Raw genomic sequence first — 20242 nt, 5'->3', positions numbered from 1 at the left:
CAATGAAAACAAAATTATTACACTGCATGAAAATAGTTTAAAAATCCATCCTATAAACTCATACATAATTTTTGTTGCTGTGGAATCAAACAGATGTTTGAAATACTAAACAAGTGTTACATTTGACACCTCAAACACATCTGAACTGACCAGTATGAAATATTGAACTGTACATTTCTGCAGTTTAATCTCCCTTTCTTTACACTCAAGCATCCTTCCTTGTAACTCTCAGACTAACTTGACAGTACCAGAAAACTCCATTTCTGGAGAGGAAGGAGTTTCAGGTATGTATCTGCAGACCTGTACACTTGTCCCTTTCACAGTTTGTTGGTACCAGCTCAGGCAGGACCCATTCCTTATCTCAGCAAAGGAAAGACAAAGGCTGCACACATCCCAACAAAAGGACACTGTGGCAGCCAAACACTCCCCACCACAGGCACCAGAGAGGATAAACAGGGAACCAACTGCAAGGTCACAGCACATACCAGCAGTGTGCATTTACTCTTTCTTAAGAATAAAACCAACTACCCCAAAAACTGCACACACAAATGCAATGAAGCCCACAGTTCAGAAAGCTAGTCTTTGTTATAAATTTATGGGCAGGGAGGAGAGTGTGTGTGAGATTTCATTTTCAATATGGCTTTGTTTTGGGGATGATAAACAAGGACTGAGTATTTCCCAGCCTCTGCCTATGCAGATATAGCTTTCAGCACCTCTTTACCAGTTACACAAACTACTCAAACTGCAACACTATATATCAAAAACAAAGAGACACACACCCCCACACAGAACAAAAACAAAAACCCCACACACAGAACAGAAAACCCCCACAACTATAATGACTTAAATCTAGTGTTGACCTGGTAACCTCCTTTGGCACACTAGTCAGACAGCTGCTTTAAAATCCCAGATTCACTGATTCAAAATTATCACACATAGAAAAGCTTATTTAAAACAAATGTGCTGAAGGCCAATCTGCTTCTCACCTCCTTTGCATATTAAATATAGCTGGTGGAAGTGACTGAAGTATTTTACTTGAGTTACTGCTGAAGTTTTGAGCTGGGAATTATATGCTACCTATTAACCTATTACAGAAAAAGCAACTGTTCAGGAACTTGTTTGTGTTTTAAGCACCATTCAGAGGCATTTAACCAACTAAAAATAAATCACTCTTCACCATTAACTTTCTTAACTTACAAAACACTTAGGGGAATTAAGATTAATGCACCCTGAAGGGAGAGACTTGCATGAGTATCAGAAAGATCAAAGTGGCTTGTGGGTTTGGGGTTTTTCATTGTTGAAGTTTTTCATGTATTTGGTATTTAAGATTATTCCTTCACAGTCTCAAGAGTTATAACTAAGTAGATATAGAGTTATTGGTAATAAGTATATTTTCCACTTGTTTAAAAGCCTACTGAAAAGAAGCAGCTTTAAATGAGTTGTCCTTTACAAATGGGTGACAGGACAAGCCTGACTGCAAAGTCTGTGTGCTAGAAGAGCACAGCAATTTACTGGGTTATAAAAACAACTGCTTTTTACTCTCATGCCAACTCAGCTCTCCCATCTCAGTGTGTCTCTCTTACAGCAGGTTTGGCTGAGCAAAGCCTCCAAAATCAGGTGCCCTGCTAAGCTCTAGATTGGAAAGCAAGCCAGTGTATCTTTGGATACTCAAGCAGCTGCCATAAACACTGCAAAACCTCTAAGTGCTGATCAAGTGTGATACATACCTCTGCACTGGTAAAAGTTGCAATATGTCAAGAAGAACCAAAACAAATTGTGATCTGGCAGACAGCTCTGGTTTCACAATACCCAAGGGTTTCAAAACAAAACTGTTTGAAGACCCTGCTATGCAAGATGCTCAGCACCTCTAGTCCATCAAGTCAGTGTCACTTAAAATCAGGTCCTATGCCACACAAAGAAAGGACAATTGCAAGTTAACTGAAATGCTTTAGGAAACAAAAGGCCAAACTGCAGCTGCATCTAAGGGAAGACAAATCTTCAAGCAACAGCAAATGATTTGAAATCTGAATCCTCAATTGCACAGAATTTGGACCTAGCAATTCATAAAAAGAGAATGGGCTAAGTGAAAAAAGGGGCATGAAAATCACCTCTCCAATCAAGATTTTGGCTCAGGCTACAAAGGCAGTGCATGCTGGAAGAAATGTGAGACAGCTCTACCAAGTTTGAGAATTAGAGCACTCTGGTTTAGTTCCTTCTGCATGACTGGAAGCTGGGAGCTAGCTTAAGTGCCAGAGCACTGAAGTGTAAGCAAGGCTTCTAATAATGGCAGCTTTTGTGGTCCTCTACTACAGAATCATTCCTTCTGCATGTAAAACTGTAAAGATACATCCACATGCCATTCAGATAAGCATTTGCCACAAACTCTGAAAAAAAGAGAAAGCTTTCAATAGTGATACACAGCTTTTGAATATTCAGGAAAACACAGAACAAACACACAGAGTGGGGCTTTTCTGGTCTAGTTGTTGGGGGTTTCTTTCACTTTTTAAAATATCAACATTGAAGAACTGGCCTTAAGACATTTATTACCTTAAAGGGGCAGCTCCTTGTAGATGAATTGTTGTTTTGCTTTGAAGTACTACACAGTCTTGAGAGACTCCAACTAACTCAAACAGGTTACTAGTGAAACTAGAAGATTCTTGACTGTAGGGTTTTTTTTGGTGACGGCAGTTTTTGATGGATTTTTTTTTGTTGTTGGTTTTTGGTTGGTTGGTTTTGCTTGGGGTTCTTCATAATTTTTGATTTTATGTTTTTTAATGCTTGCTTGGCTTTGGTTTTTTTTAAGTGAAGTGTATTTTACTTTCAGAGTAACTGCTTCTTAGGACTGACACTTTCTTCAGAAACTTCATCCTGACAAATGACCATTTTAACAGACTTAGTGGCTCTGCCCATAGTATCAAAAACTTCTAAAAGAAATTGACCTCCTTCCAGTTTCTACCAGTAAATGCTCATGCCTTCCTTGGGACCCCAGTAATTTTGCTTTACTGTAACACAGCTGCTCCAAAATGAACCAGGCATTAAACTCAGCACCAACCTCCCCTCCCCTGTAACACACACTGCACACCTAACAGGTCTTACTGAAATATAATTTTGATGCTCCACTCCCTTGCAAATACTGTTCCAGTGGATATACTGCAATAGGAGCACCATAAAAAAAAACCCAAAAAACCCCACAAAATCAAAAAAACCAAGACAGCCAAGAACTCTAAGGTTTCAGAGGGAACTTATCTTCTTTTGCTTTTCTGCTTCTTAAACATACAGCAAACAACTTACACATTTCTGAAGTCAGTTCATTAATGTAAGGTAAATAAAGGCAAGTTTTTTTAGAGAAAGAGCATCACATACTGTAGTTTAAAAATATTAATAACCCACTAAATAAATATCTTCCTGTCCAGTGAAAATTTTTAAATGGAATTCATACAATACTTTTCCTTTGTGCCAAGACAAGTCTTTCCTACCAGCTCCCAAAGGAGCAGATGTCTATCACTGTTATCTTGATCACCTAACATGCACAAATGATGTCATTTTAGGTCTAAAAAACAAATTAAACAAACATCTAGAGACTTTTAATAATGCTAATTATGAAAGAGAACAGACAGTGGCAACTCCACAGGGGCCATTTCTGTCTGCTGAGCAGATTTTTATTTAGGCACATTTACTGGCCATATGAGGACCCAGCAGAATTTAAACACTTCTCCTTCAACTCCATCTCTTAATCATAATGGAAAACAGAGGCACAAGCTCACACAGCTTATATTCAAACAGCCCATCTGAACAGCCATTGAACAGCTATTTCAAAAAGTCATTCTGCTTACTCAAAATACAATGTGCACACACTTTAATTTTCTGCTTAATTTGCTCCTTCAAGTTTGCTCATTTTCTAAGTCCTTTTCAAAAGCCAACATGTGCAAATGGGAGATGCATGCATGCATGAGGAAGTGACAGCATTTCAATTTCTGTGCATTTATGAACAGGTGCCTTTCTTAACTTGCATTGGTGTAAAGTCCATGCACCATGTAAAGTAGGAAATACACCCCTTCCTGTGAGCTATCTTTAGCAAAGAAATTAGCACAAACTCCCTCCTGTCCCTAGGTCTGACTCTCTCTGGTGCAGAAACCTGCTCAGCAGGATAAATCCCATCATTCTTAACCAGGATAGGTGTCTCCACAACCTTCACACCATTTCTTGGCCCAAGAGCACTCACATTTGCCAAAATACTGGAGGTCAACATAAACTCAAACAGACCTCTACAACACAAACCACAAAAGCTTTCAGAAGTAAATAAAACTCTGCTTTAGATCCATCATCTCCCACCCACTTCTGAAACCCGATACTCCTTCAAAACGACAAGGACTGCCTGCTTTAAAAGACATCTGAAGTACCTGAGATGAAAATGAACTACGGAAGAATTGCTTACAGGTCTAAAAAGAGCAGTGTACAGAAAAGTGAAGTTCATGTCAGAGCTCTGTACCAACAGCTGAACTAGGATGCTGTTGAGTGGAAAGCCAAGGCCAGCTGAGTTCCAGGCACAGAGACACCTTTGCTTGCTCCACAGATCACTGCCTGGAACAAGCCTGGACACCAAACCTCAATCTGGAGTCAGAGTTCTGTGAAATCAAGGCTGTGGACTGAACCCTGTGTATCACAATACAGAATGTGACAACTTCAGTGAATGTGACACTGGATTAAGTAACACTTTTACAGGCAGAACATGCCAATAAAATTAGGATATAAATCACTTTCCTTTACTACCTGCCATTACAAAGGAGAAGTTATTTGCTTTGGGAACTGGTATGCAATTAGGGGACTGTTTGGCAATCATACTTTGTACATTTGTGGAATTCATCTTCTCTCTTTAAAGACTTTTTAACGAAAAGTTTTTAATGATATGGAGCTCATTACAGAAGCAGGCAATAAAGTAATCTTTATTTTTATAATCTTTAGCTTTTATTTTTTATTTCAAAAAATGAACCTCAAAGCTATTTTCAGCTGTAAGTAGCACGCAGGCTGTTTTCTAACTTACCCAAAATTGGTAGGCTCTACAAAACTTAATTCACCCCTTTGCAAAATTTCAGCTAACAAAAATAGAACACTTGCCCAAAGTTGAGGCAGCAGGAGTGAACATGGCTGTCTGAACAGCAACTTACATGTCAAACCTAATATCCAAAAATACATAAGTGGTAGAGGACTGAAATACTCTGTGGCTTTAGCATTGGTAATAACAGCAACAGTCAAGGAGATTAACATCAGGCATTGGCTTTGGTTAAGCAAAGTCACACACACTCTCACATTACTCTTTTTAAGCCATATAAAGGACACTGAGGGTGTGTTCTGCAGTTCAGACATCCCAAGAATTGCTCTCAATTAACATGTCAGAGGTTAAGTAAATGCTGCTGTGTGGGAACCAAACAGCTATTTCATACTGTAAAATTTTACAGGTCTCCTCCATCTGCCACTGTATGTTAGGACACTGCTCCTCTCTTAGCTCAGTTTCTTCATTTGTCTGCACAATACATTCACACCCCTCTAGCCTATTAGGCAAAACAAAGACACAACTGCAGACACATGTCAGGTTATCCTGCCCTTTCCCATATTCTAGCTCCAGGAGAAAAGTAGTTTAAAAGTCAAACCATTCTCTTCCATCTGTTTGAGGTCAGTATTTCATTCTGCAATCAAATGCACACAGAGCCTCAAGGAAAAAAAACAGGTCTCTAAAATCAGTCCTCCCTTGAACTTCCAGATAGAACTCAATCTATCAGCCAAAATGCATCCTGGATCAAACCCAGTAATCTCAATCAGGTGTCCAACAGCCTGCTACTAAGTCACTTGGAATGGTGCCTCTCACCAGCCTGGAAACACTTTTAAAACTGACCTCTGCAGAAACTTATTTCAACTCTGAAGCAGAAATGTTTGTTTAGTTCTTCTGGAAATGATCAAGACCATTTTCACTAACAAAGCATCAGACAGTCTGGCTGCTAGTGATGAGTCACTTGTCTGTCTCTTTCCCACTGAAATACCTGATAACAGGACCTATACAAAATGATCATGATTTTTGTGATTCTTGTGTCTGTTCCACTGCAGCAGAATGGTACCCATTTTCAGCTGAAGAACTAAAACAGAGGCTAACATCACTGGTTCAGCATTTCCCAAATGGCAGCACCAAGGTCAGACACTCCCTTGCCCTGCACACAGCACTACGGTAAGTGAATGTCTTCACAATTCACTGTGGACAGTACCAGTCTTACATGCAACCTTCATGTCTCATGATCATGCTCCAGCAGAAGAGAAAACCTAACTCAAAATATTTTTGCCACTCCAGAACCAAGAAAGCTTCATTAAGCTAAGTACTGCATAAATACATGTAGACAGTCTGTGCCTGTAGCAAGTTTAAACTAGCTCGAAGTCAAATGAACAGAAGCAGAAGCAAACACACAGCTAATAAGGTTCTACTCCAGGTCGTGCCAGTGGCAGAATCTCAAGTCCTGAAAGGCCCAGTGCCTCACTGAAACACAGACCATCCCTACAACAGCACCTCACAAATATCTTTTTGTCACAGGAGTTGGTTTATTTATTGTAGCCTGGTGAAAAACAGAGGCTTGGTGTATTTATTGTAGACTGGTGAAAAACAGAGGCTTCATGGCTGCTCCCTGTTGTTGCTTTGTGCAGCTGTAACTTCAGGCCACAAGAGCATGAACGCTGCCTCTGGTAGGTGCAGCAGCACAACTGCCAATGCAGAAAATTTTGGAGACTCTATGAACACAGCCCACTCAACTGTACAGAAAAGGGAGAAAACTGCACTTAGGAGTGCATGGCATCAACAAAGCATTTGAATTAAAAAGTTTCTGTTGAAGCTTTGGATACCTTTGTATGGATATCTTTGTTCATGAGAAAGTTGAAACTCAGTTAATAATTTTGGAATTTAAAGCTCAAGATGAAGAAAGGTTGGCCCTAAGCCAAAACAGTTCCCTAGGGAATAGGAAAGGAAAGCAGTCACTCAGGCACAGTACAGCTTAACCCACCAAACTGACAAAACTAGCAAAAAGCAATTCAGTTTTACCTCATTTCAGCAGGCCACTGCAGGTACAAACTTTCCCCTAAGAACAGAAAAATACTTTTTTGGCTTCAGGGTGTGTGCATTTCTAGTGTTTTGCTGTTTGCTTTGCTAAGGACTAGATCACTAGCCCACTAGAAGTAGCCTGCCTAGTGGGGAAAGATTCCAGCTCAGAAAAGAGGACACTGCTACTTCCAGAATTTTATTTATAGCTTGAGTACAGTTGCCAGTCCCTAAGCTGTGCCCAAATCTGGAGCTCCAAGTTGGAATTTCTCTTTGCAGTTCAGTTAAGGGCTCTAAACCTGACTCAGTGCCTCAACTACAGAAGTGGGAGGTGTTTACTGATCTGGAAGCTATTGGTATTGCAAGACCTTCACTGATCCACAGGGAAAAACTGCATTTGCCTCACCCTGAAAACAAATTCCTGTCTATTCCAAAGGTTAGAAACAGCCTCAGCAACTCATGGGCAGCTAACATCCTTTAACACACCTGATAAAAACTCTGCTGCTTGCACTTGTTTTACACAAGTACAGAGCAGTGGAGCAAAAGGAGGACACGTGTCTGAAGAAACATGCCTTAGAAGTAAGGCATCCTTGCTCTCCATGATCTCTGGGCCCAGCTAAGTGATTTAGGGGGAGACAGGAGGATTTGTGGTAATATAGTCTGTAAGAATTCAGTGAATTCCCTTTACCCATTCCCCTCACTTTAATGAGAACACTAAGGGTTTTTATGAGTTTCTTACTCAAGTTGCACATGCCACACAGTCACAACTCTTACCAGAACTGCACCTCAGTACAACTTATTTCTTAAGTAAGAGATATTTCCAACCTTATAGAAACACAAGGTAATCTGCTAGGTACTTAGTGGCCACAACTGCAGGGAATAGAGGCAACAAAAATACTGCCATAAGCAGCACACTGTAGCATTTCTTCCAACAGCATTTCTCATCCACATACTCTAGATGTGACCATAATACCCATCCAGGCACAGCCAAGGGATGATCACATTCTTTTCTTTATCAGCTTCAAGCTTTTCATGTAAATGCAAGAAATTTTTGCTTGAGAGTGCATTATATACTGTTGGAGTGATTACTCACATTTTTGAAGGTTAGGAAGCCAGCTGTTTTCAAAAGAGGCCCTTTGATAAAACTTTTTTATTTACTGGTATCAAAGTGATTTTTTGTTCCTTAGAAAAAAGCACTAAACCCAAAGATTGACACATGAAGAAGCTCAATAAAGCCAGTTCAAGCCTCCCCTGCCACCTGCCTCAGGCTTCTTCCAAAACTCTACAGGTATGAGCACATTATCCAAGCACTGCAGATATCAGGTGCTGCTCTTGCATGGAATCTTCAAGTAGCAGCACCTACTGGATTTAAACATTCTCTACAACACAGCAAAGGGAGAGGCTAACACCCCTCTGATTTTCCAGCATTCTTCCATCTTCTTTCAGTTTAAAGACAGACAAGCCTTAGAATTCAGAGCAAAAAGAGTCACATAAACAGCACACTATGAGCAAACTTTCTGCTGTGTTCAGCCTTTTCCAAGATATGGCACCAATTCCAGAAGTTTTATGACCAGCCATTTCTCTAGTGAACCAGTAGTGTAACTGTTATTAAATGCAATTAATGACATTATCTTGAACACTCATAAAATCCCACAGCAAAATGAGTCATACACTCTGTTTCAAAAGAGGGGCCCTCTCAAGACAATAAAACCTACAAAGGTACAAATGTTGAGAAAGTTGGAAATGCAAAGATGTTGCATGGTACCACCGATAACATGTATTACACAACCAACAAAAAAATTTAAAAATCACCAAAGCCAGCAACAACCAGTGTTGTCCTCCATTTTAAGAGTCCTGACACTTTTTCTTAGTAGCCACCAGCAATGAAGTCTCATGTAGTTGAAAGCTGCAAGATGGCAACTTTTCAGAAAATTGCAAATGAACAAATTCAGTTAGCAAATTTCTAAAATAGAGAGGTTATTCAAACAGAAAAAAGGCCTCTTCGTTGCACCTCCCAAGTTGTGTCTGGTGAAGCACATACACGGGCTGATCTTGAAAGCTTAAATCAAACCCAAATTCCACCGATAACCTGGCTTGCTCATACATATCTCTAGCAGAAACTCTCAGCTTATGAGATCAGAAAAGTGCTGAAAAAACACTAATATTTGGAATTGTGCTTCTGGAACAGACCTGTCCTTGTTTTCTGAAGTAGCATTACCTGTATTAATGAGAATTTTGCTTTAATGAAGAGATCAGCGATACAGCTATACAAGAAATCTGATATTAGACACAGACAGACTAGACAATTACATGATCTGAAATGTCAACTACCTTCTGAATACCAGCATTAATTTTAGTAGGCACTTATGTCACCTTCCTCAGATACTGTTTACAGTACCATGAATTTATGTCACACTCTTGGTTGCTCCTGCCCAGTACAGAGAAGGGCAAGTATTCTTTCATACCTACCAATGTCCTTCAAAAAAGGAGAAGGAAAAGGCCACTTCATTCTAGATGATCTGGTCTTCCAAATTCAGCAATTATGCCATAAACTTGACTTCAGTCCATTAAGCAAAGAGGAATGTAAAATGTCAAGGCAAATATGTTTTTAGGAGCTTTTGTTTCTCTTGAGCAAGCAGAAAATTTGTGTTCCTTTTGTTTGTCAGGAACTTCTCCCTCACAGTCTGCAAACATGTTTTCAGCCAGTAAGACACTACCCTCACTTTAACTTAGGCTAACATATTTATACTGCTTCATTAAACAGCACCCATAACTTCAGCCTATTTAAAAAATCTCTACTACTCAGGAGAGAAGTAGCATAACAACATTTAATTATTAAGAAGAATATTTGATATCCCAAAGCACCTATGTGGTTGCATGTAATAAAAAACTCTAGTAAAACCTACTTAAATCATATACTAAACAACAAGAAAACCTCCAAACATCCAACAGAGACATGAGTACAGATGTAACGTTATACTCCCATCAATCTCACACAGAGGTCAATTACAGCATAGATGGCCTCAGCTACCCCCAGATGATGGAGAGCTGGAGGCTGCACACACCACATGAAAGGGAATCTCAGATTAGCATCAAGACCTTGGATCTGCCCTGAAGATATGATTGTGTCAAGGAAAAATAAGCTTCTTATATAATCTTATTGCCACAAAAAAAGTTATTTTATTTTAAAGTTTGTTGTAATTACATTTTCAGGACCCAACACAAATACTGATGAGCTCTCTCTGACTGCCTTGTTTACATACTGTATATACAGTCCTCAGGCAGCAAGATGCACAGTATTCAATTTCTGGACTACAATAGGAACATCACTGTTACAGCTGCTACTGCAAGCCTCAGCTACTGTTTCCCATTGAAAATTCTGTGTCTTAAACTATTCTACTTGTTACTAGCTTTATTGGATTAGCTCAACAGCTAGGTCAACAAGCAACATAACACATGACTCTGAATCACTTTTCTTTTTTCCTGACTCTGATCTTGCTCCAGGTATTTTTAAAAGAGGTCAGAGTATCAGCTTCAAGAAAGAAGAAAAAAAAAGAAAGAGAAAAAAGAAAAAAAAAGCTTGTGCATGAAAGCTTCAACACCTGAAGGACCAGACTCTCAGCAAATCTTGTGGTGGCAAGGAGAAAGAAGGTTAGGACCAGTCTCTCTTGTAGACTCCATATACAGTTAAACTTCAGCCTCTAGTTATGACCAAACGGAATTTCCCTTAGAAATCACAAGTCTCAGCAATGACATCACATTGCATCAGCATTTCCAGATCTCAACAAGAGACACAGATCAGTTATCTTCAGAAACATATGATATGCTCTGCTACACCATCTCAAACCTGAGGTAGTTTTTCTAGCAGGCTGCTGGAACTTGCACAGATGAGTCACACAGCCCATCTGACTTTGTCACTTTTCACATGTGCCTCTCTCTCAGACTTCCCTAGGCAAGTCCAGGAGCAGAGTTGTGGCAATCACATGGAAGAGCAGTAGGCATGGAACTTTGGAAGAGAATGCCATGAAAAGGCACTACTCTACATATCTTCTGTATTTTGATGACAAAACCAATATATAGTCTCTTCTATATATGCAGAAAAGATGAAGGGTCCAGGGTAAAACACTGGCATCAGCTCCTACAGTTTAGCTGGCTTCTTCATTGTATGATTGAGACACACAGGAACATTTTAACAATCCTAAGTGGTTTTAGCCTGGTTTATATACTGCACAGCATTCAAATCTGGCAAAAGACTCCTAGAAACAGTAGAACAGTTACCTCCTCAGTAAGAAGTCGAAATACACACAACAGTGAGCATACAGAAATTCTATTTAGAGTAACTGAGTTCATGCTATGGCTCTCCAGCAGCAGCCAACATGCTCATAACTCTGCAAAAGTGCTCAGCTGTCACCAGCCTGGTTTTAGGGGAGCACAGTTACAGTAGAGGAACACTGGCAGCTCAAGAATGACACCCAGCAAGTGCAGAGTGAGACTCTGCAGTCATTCCTGCACTTGGCTCTCTTAGAGGACTTCTGAACAAACAGCTGCTTCAACACCAAAGTACAGAGTGTAAGAAGTCTACCTTCAAGCTAAGCAAAGATTTATTGTTCCTATCATTTCATGATATATATTAGTGTTAAAAACATTTCTTCATCAATATTTTATTTTCTAGCAGCCCCTTAAAGAAAAGGTTTCCTGTTTTTAAAAGGTCTTATACCTAGAAACACTACTTCCATTTCAGTAAACCCCTTCACATACACAACCCTACCACAAAACAGCCCTTGTAGTATTTACATCACCAAATGCTGAGAGTCTTTGAGGACAACAACTTCTTCAAAAAAAAGAGGAAGGCAAGGAAGCAGCCTCTGGCCATGAGGAATAGATGGAGATAACCATATTGTCATTTTCAGAAGAAAAAGCATGGCTGAAAGAACTTCACACAAACACAATTTCCTCTCCATTTCCTGTAGCAAGCTTCTTTGAGCCCCCAGCCCCTGCACAAGCTAAAACAGGACAGCAGTCACCACAGATTAATGAGCAGAGAGCAGAAATCTCACCTGATAGTAAGTCTTAATGTTTCTGATCAAGATGGTCAGGTTTTGAACCCGAAGATAGGTATCATTATTTACATGCTTATTGACACGCTGGTTGGTTGGTCGAGGATCTCTATTAAAAAGGAACAAAATAAAATATTAGTAATTAAACTGGTGTTAAGACTTAACACTTCAATAGCACATTTAAGTTTATTAATTAAATATACTGAATTATACAGGGTACATAAGCATTAATTAATGATAGAATAAGCTCATTATCTCTGCACCTATGTGTAAGTTGGAAATATTTCCTGCATGTCACAAAGTACCCTACTGCAACCCACACAGTATTTCAGGTCAGCTTCCCTTCTTACCCATATTTTCCTGAAAAAAGAGCATATCTAGAGTTTGTGCAAGACAGATCAAAGCAGTCTCTGATAAGATGGGGTTTTCCTTATCCAAATAAAGGCAAGTTTAGGAAATACTATCATGCCTTCCTCAGCTTTGGAGTTTTATGACAAGAAAAGGGTATTAATACTTGATTGGTGATCACTGTAAAAACTTCAAAGACCAGATGTATCCTAAACTGGAGGGGAAAAAAAATAACGCACTTATTACCCCCATACCATCTTACTAGATCTCTAACATACATGCTATGTTCTTGGTTTGATTTTAAAAACTAATCAAAATTGTACCCAAAGGAATTCTATTTCTAAAATAAAAAATAAGACAGAAAAAAAAGCTGCAAACTATTTCATGCAAATGTACACCTTCAGATCATCTCCATACACTCATGCTACAATTTTGAAACAAAAAAGGAACCCGAAAATCTTTATCTGCCAATAGCACAGACCAAAGATTTGTGTCTCTCCTCTAATAATGACTCTTATCAGCAGACTCCTACACAATCCAAACACCTGCCTCCCAGAGCTCTGCTTGGCTGGTAATTAAGCCATTCACAGCTCCTCCAGGGCCAACTATTGAACTCAGGCGTTGACAAGGAAATAAGAGGAACTGATCCAATATTTATTTTTAAAATATATCTGCCAACATTTACATAAGTACGTCAAAGAGTTTACATAAATGTTTACTTTTTTTTAAAATGCACAACCAGTCCAGAGAACCTCTTGAGTGAAAGCAGTGCTATGTGAATAAATATGAAAAAATACACAGACATTCCAGACATGAGAGAAAACTGCCTTGACAGCAGGTAACATCTGACATGGTATTTATGTACATGCATTTCAGCAGATGTCCAATACTGGCATAAACTAGCAAGACACTACACAGCTTTCCAGCAGCAAAAGACTTTGTATACACATTTATACTATAATAAATTATTAAAGAGAGAACAAAAAGAGGCAATTGCAACAAGCTTTTGAAGTAAAATCTGTAGTAAGTATTCCATGCTACTGCTGCCCAGACACAGGAGTGCAGAAGCCACACTGGTAACACTCTGACAGGATGGGTCCTCGTTGAGGGAGGAGAATAAACGGCACCAGGCCTGAGCTCAGGCAGCGCCCTGCCCTCAGTGCACTCTGAGCAGATGCTGTGCCTCAAAGGAAGCAGCTTCTTCTTGGACACAGCTCTTTTAGGCAAGGCCATGACAACAAAGTGGGAAGCTAAAAGGGAAGAAGCACTCAGTAAAGAGAAGCTGGCCAAACACAAGGGTCAGGCTGCAGTTTTCATTTCCATGTGAAAGCTCATGCAGGCAGCACAGTGCCACGCCACTGGTCACTGTCTGGCAGCGTCCCCAGCTCTGTGGCCAGGAACTGACATCTGACTGGCTAGCAGTCACTACTCTGCAGTCCTTCCCAGAACTGCAAAAAATGGGTCAAAAATCCACTAAACAGAGGGCACCAGCCACAGGAAAGCAGAGGCTGTTTCTTCAACAGCTGCAGCAGTGGAACTGCAGGACCTGGATGTTTTCAAAGGCACATAAGACACAGAACAGCTACTTCCTAGACAAGACCTGCTCATTCTTGCACAGCGGGGACTGTGCTACAAGAACATAAGCACCAGCAGGACCAGGCCCTCAGGAGCAATTCCAGAGCTTTTATCCTATCATCTTCGTTAAGGGTAATTGATTGCTCCAAGAGCCCTTAATGCCACTGACCTCAGGGTCCTCTTAACCTCCAGCCAAGCTGCAGCACAGCACAGCTCGGCACTGCTGCCGCTTCTCCATCACAAAAAAATGAAAAGCTTTTCTGGAAATAGAATGTAGCTCAAAAACATGTTTTCTGAACACATTGTGTAACCAGCTTCACAAAGCACCCCAGCTTACTTCAGAGAGGACCCTCTGAACAAGATGTGGAAATCCAGTGCAGCCTACACTGCAAACTGCCACAGAGCTTATTGTCTGCACAGGAAAATGGAACAATGCCCCTCAACAAGCAAGATCCCGTTTCTTCTTTCTGTGCTTAAAGACAATCCTACCCTAAAGACAACAGGGCTGTTGGTACTACACTTTGAACATTATAGCCCTTGCCTGCATGGTGAAATTTGTTCATCAAGAATTTTACAGAAAGAAACTCTAAGGATCACACTGAAAATTATAGAGAGAGGGGTGTTTTGTTTTTTTTTTTTTTTTTTTTTTCCAACACTAACCAAGCAACCAAAACAAATTCATGTCTGGATTTATCTAAAAAAAAAAAAAATCCCTGAACACCACCTCAGATGCCTCTTCAGTCCTTTGATGTTTGGCCTTTCCCTTACACACAAATATAATGAAAACTACATTTTTTTTTTTTGTCAAAACCACCTACTTGTCAAGATCAAAAAAGTTACCTAATAAGACTGAGACAGAATGGCTGAGGTGTGACTTAGGGAAGTACTCCACAAACCAGTAAAAACCCACCCAAGCCAAAGAAACAGAAAAAGACTCAAACCTCACTATATAACCAAATATTTTAAAGAAGTTGTCTGGTTTGTACATGCTCAAGTCTTCTAAGAACAGAGAGGAAAGGAAGGGTCAGGAGACACAGATCAAGTGACAAATTCAGTGGGCGTGAGGCCACCAACACAAGTGCACAATAATGCAATCCCTTAAGTCATAAAACTAACCATAAAAAAAACCAATCCAATTCTTACAGTTTCTGACAAGCCATTTTGAGGAGCAAGGGGAAAGCCCTCAAGCCAGGCCCAAGGGTTATGAGATGCCAGAAGGAACTGAGTGGCCCAGCATCCTGTGGCACTTTGCTCTGCAGGCAAGGTAACCAAAAACGCACCACACCAGGGCTAGTCTAACTCCTTCCCCTACCAAGTGAGATGGTGCTACTAAGGCTGGCAGATTCCTAAATTGCCTAGAAAATGGTGGAAGAATGCACCACTACATAGCATTCTAGAATTTTATATTAAGCAGATGCACATCTCTAACACATCTTGTGGCATTTGTGCCATTTGCACAAACCACGAGGAGCAGGCACTCACAATGTGGCTGTTCCTGTCATGTGGTCCAAATTAAAGACAACGCATCAACGGTACCACAAACCATGACAGCAATTGAAATGGAGAAACCTATTACTGTGCATGGTTATAACAGGATTTTAACACAAATAGCATTATCAGCAGTATGCCTAACACACACTCCTGTTTGCTAAATGTTCTGACAGTCTATTTTCAAATAGAATAATTAGAACAAGCCAAAGTGAAAACACTCATGTGCCTGCATAAACCTCCACGTAATTTCTTACAGGAAGTTTTATTTGGGAAGTTAAATGAGGCAAGTATTTGCTTATGCTTGTAGATGTTATGCCACAGCTGCAACTGTACCACTGAAGGCAGTCATTGCAGTGCCACCACGTGCTAATTCCATACCAGGAAGTGACACACAGCCATCTGAAAAAAGTTCTTTAAAGTATGTCTGCAGAGAATATCATTAACCTGGTACACATAAATCCATCAGCAACACAAGCTTGAAACACAGCATTTCTACTTTGAAGATTAATATTTTGTATGCATTCAGCCAGTACTGCAAGTCTGCAGAAATCAACATTGTCCTTCATGCACAATCAGGTTGGGATATACACTTGAGCAGGACACAGGCAAAGGAAAGCATTCATTTACAACAGAATTATTTGAAAAATAATAAATGTTGTTTTAAAATCTAATACATTTGAAGAAGCCAAACACTGCTGTCTGACTCTTGCTACTAAATGTATTAATTTAACAGGCAGGTGCCCTTACTGGGAATCAAACAGCGCTCAGCTTTCTTAGAAACAGTCTGGCTTGTTTAGAGATCCCTAGTAAGCAAAGGGATCACCAGCCAAGCCCAACAGCCGGTGTCCCACTGACTACAGGTTCCCCCCTCTGCCCTTGTGCCACGGCTACATTTGGCAAGCCTGAGCAGAGCACGTTTCATTCTGGGCTGCCATTCCCAGGGGCAGCTCATTTCTGAAGAGGATGAAGTTAGGGCACAGCCCTATTTTCACCTCCTGTCACAAAGCCAGCAGGGACCTGGCAGGCTGGAAAAGCAGCAGATCGCTGTCACACATCTCTCTGGTGACACAGCTGCCTTGCTGAGATGAACCCACCATCTAAAAAACGTTGACACTGCAACACAAAGCAGCTGGGATCTTCTCCACCCAAAGCTGCCAGACAGCATTTTGGAAAAACCTGAAGTATTACAGCAGAAATTAGGGGCTGGCTGAACTCCTACAGCCCCCACCATGACTCAAGCAGCTGAAGCCTTACTTTCACTCAGCAATCCCCACTCAACAGGTGTATCTGGATTTCTTCACAGATCCACCTGTCTTCATTGTCTCCTGAATTAAATTCTGCTTTGCTGCAGGGCAGAAATGTTGTATTTTTAGTAATGAATTTCCCAAGAATCTGGCTTTCAAAATCTTCACTGAAGAAACAGCTTGACTTGCAGCAGAGCACTGCATCGCACCTGGTGTTTAGATGCAAGCTCACATGCCCCTGTTCTTTCTGTTCCCATAATCAGGCAAGCAGGACCAAAAAATTCAAAGTGAAAAACACACAAGTGATGAGGCAGCTGCCCACATGAGTGCCCAGCTCTTTCACCATGCCTCCCCCTGCTCTCTACATGTGTGTGCATGCCTGCATCTGTGCTTTCAAGCAATCAACACTATCATGGCACGGCAAATCCAATTCCAGATTTATCAAAGGCCCTCATTAATAAGCTTTTAGCAGGAAGAAACCTCCAGCCAAGCACTGAAATCCATCTTCAGGAACCAGGACTTAAAGTGATGAGGAAGAATTTTTAAAAACACTTTTTTATTATTCTGAAAGCTTTGTGAGGCAGAAATACACCTTGCAAGACTTGCCTGACTTGCATGTAAGCCGTAATTGCATTGCAATTTGAAAAGTTAAAATCAAGGAAAAGTAAAGGTCAGTCAGCACCTTTCCCGAGCACCTTGCTAGGTCAGGATACACTGACCTAAATAAAACTGCAATCCTTCCTGTATTAAACAATCTTGGCTCTCAGTACAAAGCTCTTGGTTTCCAGCTCTTTAGTCACCATTAGAAGCACTGCTAAAGCTGCCTAAAAGGCTCCAACACTTCACTTTCTGAGGCACCACTGCCAGAGATGTTTGTGGGGGAAAACACAAAGAAAGAAGCTTAAAACTCGTAAACGTGGCAGGGCACCTCTCACCATCACAGGAGATCAGACAAAATGCCAGCTACTGTCACTGCACTCAGCCAGCCTGTATGCTTCTCTTCCTTATTTCCATGAGAACTTAGAATTGTCTCCTTGTCCCCAGATCATTGTTGAGCTGCTCCCTTGAGTTTAACAAATAAGAGTTTACCAACTCTTAACTCCTTAGATATAGTTCAACGGCCAATTACAAATATTTCAGTTTGCACACACCACCTAATAAAACTCTCCTAACAATGCCACAGTCATTCAAAAGCCACATCACTTCATAAATTCATGATTAACTACAACTTGGTTAATTTTTGTTTTGAAATGAGACGACTATTGAACATATAATAATATAAACATATTAGATAACAGTGCTGTTTAGTTAAACCTGCAGCCAACTCAGCTGCTGCTCTTTGATAGTTAGGTTGGTCATCTCTGTGCCAAACACAATGGTCAGGAATCAAAATTTAACTTCTCACATCTTGGAAAGCTACAAGCCTGGACCTAAACGTTCATACTTGAGGCTCTAATTAGCAGAAAATAATCTTTTTAGAGTATAAGTATTCCTTTAAAAATTCTGGAAATTATGCCTTCTCTTTACCAGAGGCTTCTATCCCTGCTAGTTTACACCACTAGTTTATTATCTCTCCGTGTGCTGGCTGATCTGGGCTCTGTTCTGAATCATGGATTTTCACCAGCTTCACTTCACAATTTTCACTCCTGGTAACATCAAATCAAAAGAAAATTGTATTACCTTCTCATGTGGAGCAGCCAGGTACCAGAAGATAACAAAATTTCACAATCTGAGTGGGTGAGGCACTGATTGTCAGATTTAATGTTATTTCTCAAGATTTTAAAGGATTCTCACATGAATTCTTCATTTAAATGCTAGGAGTAGCACTGGAAACCACTGGCCGAGCTTCAATTGATTTCAGTCACTTAAGAGAGCACACTGCCAAAACTGAGTGACTTCCAAACTCTCCTCCCCTGAAAGCCAGACACTTGTCCCTACAAACTCTCTCTCAGATGTATTTCAGAATATTTAAATAAAATACAGTAAAAACAGGCAGGCTCTGCATGCAGCTCAGTAGATCAGCAACAGGAAAGGATGTGGTTACAAACACAGCACAAGTCCTAACGGCAATTCAATTCAGGGTGTCAGGGTATTTTCAGCACCCCATCTTTTAACCAATTTCTAAGTCTCCTAAACACATGGCCTTACAGTGCCGCCGGAAAGAGGCAGCACTAAAAGGTTTTCCTAAATTATGTATTTAGTATCGAAGTTTACACAAGAGCATACAAAGTTCAGATGAAACCCTCCCAGTAAAGCTTTATTTGATACTGTACTTTCATTTCCTTCTTTTTACTGCCACACACATTCCACTGTAACACTGACTAAGATACCTGGGAGGAAAAAAAAAAGGAAAATACGAAAACCACACACATACCAAGCAAAAAAAGATTAAAAAAACAAGTTTAAAAGCCCTGGACCTGGATTAGTTCAGGGCTTTTTCCCCCCCCACTGTTTTCTGTAAATTTCAAAGAGCAGCCACAATGAAAAGCGCTCGGGCCCCAGGCCGCCCCCGCGCCTGAGGCAAGCTCGGGGCCGGAGCCCGGCACCCGCGGCGCTGCCCCTCACGTCTGCTGCCCCCGGCCCCACTCACATCTGCAACATGATCTTGTTCAGGACCACGCCATCCACCAGGTCCATGTAGACGCCGAGGTTGTCCTGGTCCTCGCTCCCCAGGTCTCCGAAGGTTTTCACCTGCCGGAGGAAGGACAGCAGGGTTGGGGGCTGGCGGCCGGACCCAGCCACCCGCGGCAGGACAGGGCTGCCCCCTCGCTCCCCGCCCTGCTCACCCATGTCACCAAGGGGCTCTGCAGGAAGAGCTCCAGGAGCTCGGAGACGGTCACGTCCATGTCGCCGGGGCTCGGGCGGCGGTGGGAGGCTGCGGGCGCGGGGCTGGCTCACTCGGGAGACAAAGGCGCGGAGCCCATGGCTCGCCGCCCCGCTGCCCGCCGGGCGCTGCCTACAGGGCAAACAATGCGCGGCTCATCGCCCCCCCGCCCCGCGCCGGGGGCACACGCGGGGCCGCTCGCCGCGGTCCTTCCTCCCGACGGCAACAGGCCGGTCTTCCCCGCCGAGCTCGCTCCGCGGCTGCAGAAGAGGTTCCCCAGGCAAGAGCGAGCCACGCCAGGAAAGGAGAGAGCTCAACCCCCCAGCCGCCACGGCGAATGCCCGAGGGCCGGGAGCAAAGGCACGGAGCCCCGCCGGGACAGCTCCGAGCAGCCCCGCAGCCGCTCCACTCCGGCCGCCCCGGTACCTGTGGCGGGGCGCGCCCGTGCCCCGGCAATTAGACCCGGGCGGCGGCGGCGGCGTGACGGGCAGCGGCTGCGGCCAATGGCAGGGGCGGAGGGGCCCGGTGCCGACCAATAGGCGGCAGCCCCGGGCGGCCGCGGGGGCGGGCCGCGGTGTGGGGTCGGGGCATCGCCCGCACGCGGCAGCGAGAGCGGCCGCGGCCTCTGCCC

General features: G+C 42.0%; 1 protein-coding gene across 3 annotated transcripts in view; it reads right to left on the bottom strand.

The window, feature by feature from the left end:
• The window catches only part of CCDC88C (coiled-coil domain containing 88C), a 97675-nt gene extending 77651 nt beyond the window's left edge, over positions 1 to 20024 (bottom strand). For all 3 annotated transcript variants that reach the window (XM_064713710.1, XM_064713712.1, XM_064713711.1), the window contains exons 1-3: positions 19574 to 20024; positions 19378 to 19478; positions 12130 to 12238 (exon numbers count right to left, since the gene is read on the bottom strand). In XM_064713710.1, the coding sequence (XP_064569780.1) occupies positions 12130 to 12238; positions 19378 to 19478; positions 19574 to 19633 (270 nt within the window). In that variant the 5' untranslated portion in view covers positions 19634 to 20024. The remainder of the gene's footprint in view (positions 1 to 12129; positions 12239 to 19377; positions 19479 to 19573) is intronic.
• Positions 20025 to 20242: the final 218 nt, after the last annotated feature.

Source organism: Zonotrichia leucophrys, chromosome 5, assembly GCF_028769735.1.
Source record: "Zonotrichia leucophrys gambelii isolate GWCS_2022_RI chromosome 5, RI_Zleu_2.0, whole genome shotgun sequence".
Taxonomy (NCBI): Eukaryota; Metazoa; Chordata; class Aves; order Passeriformes; family Passerellidae; genus Zonotrichia; species Zonotrichia leucophrys.
The sequence above is the reverse complement of the archived record's forward strand: the minus strand, read 5'-3'. Positions and strand labels throughout refer to the sequence as shown.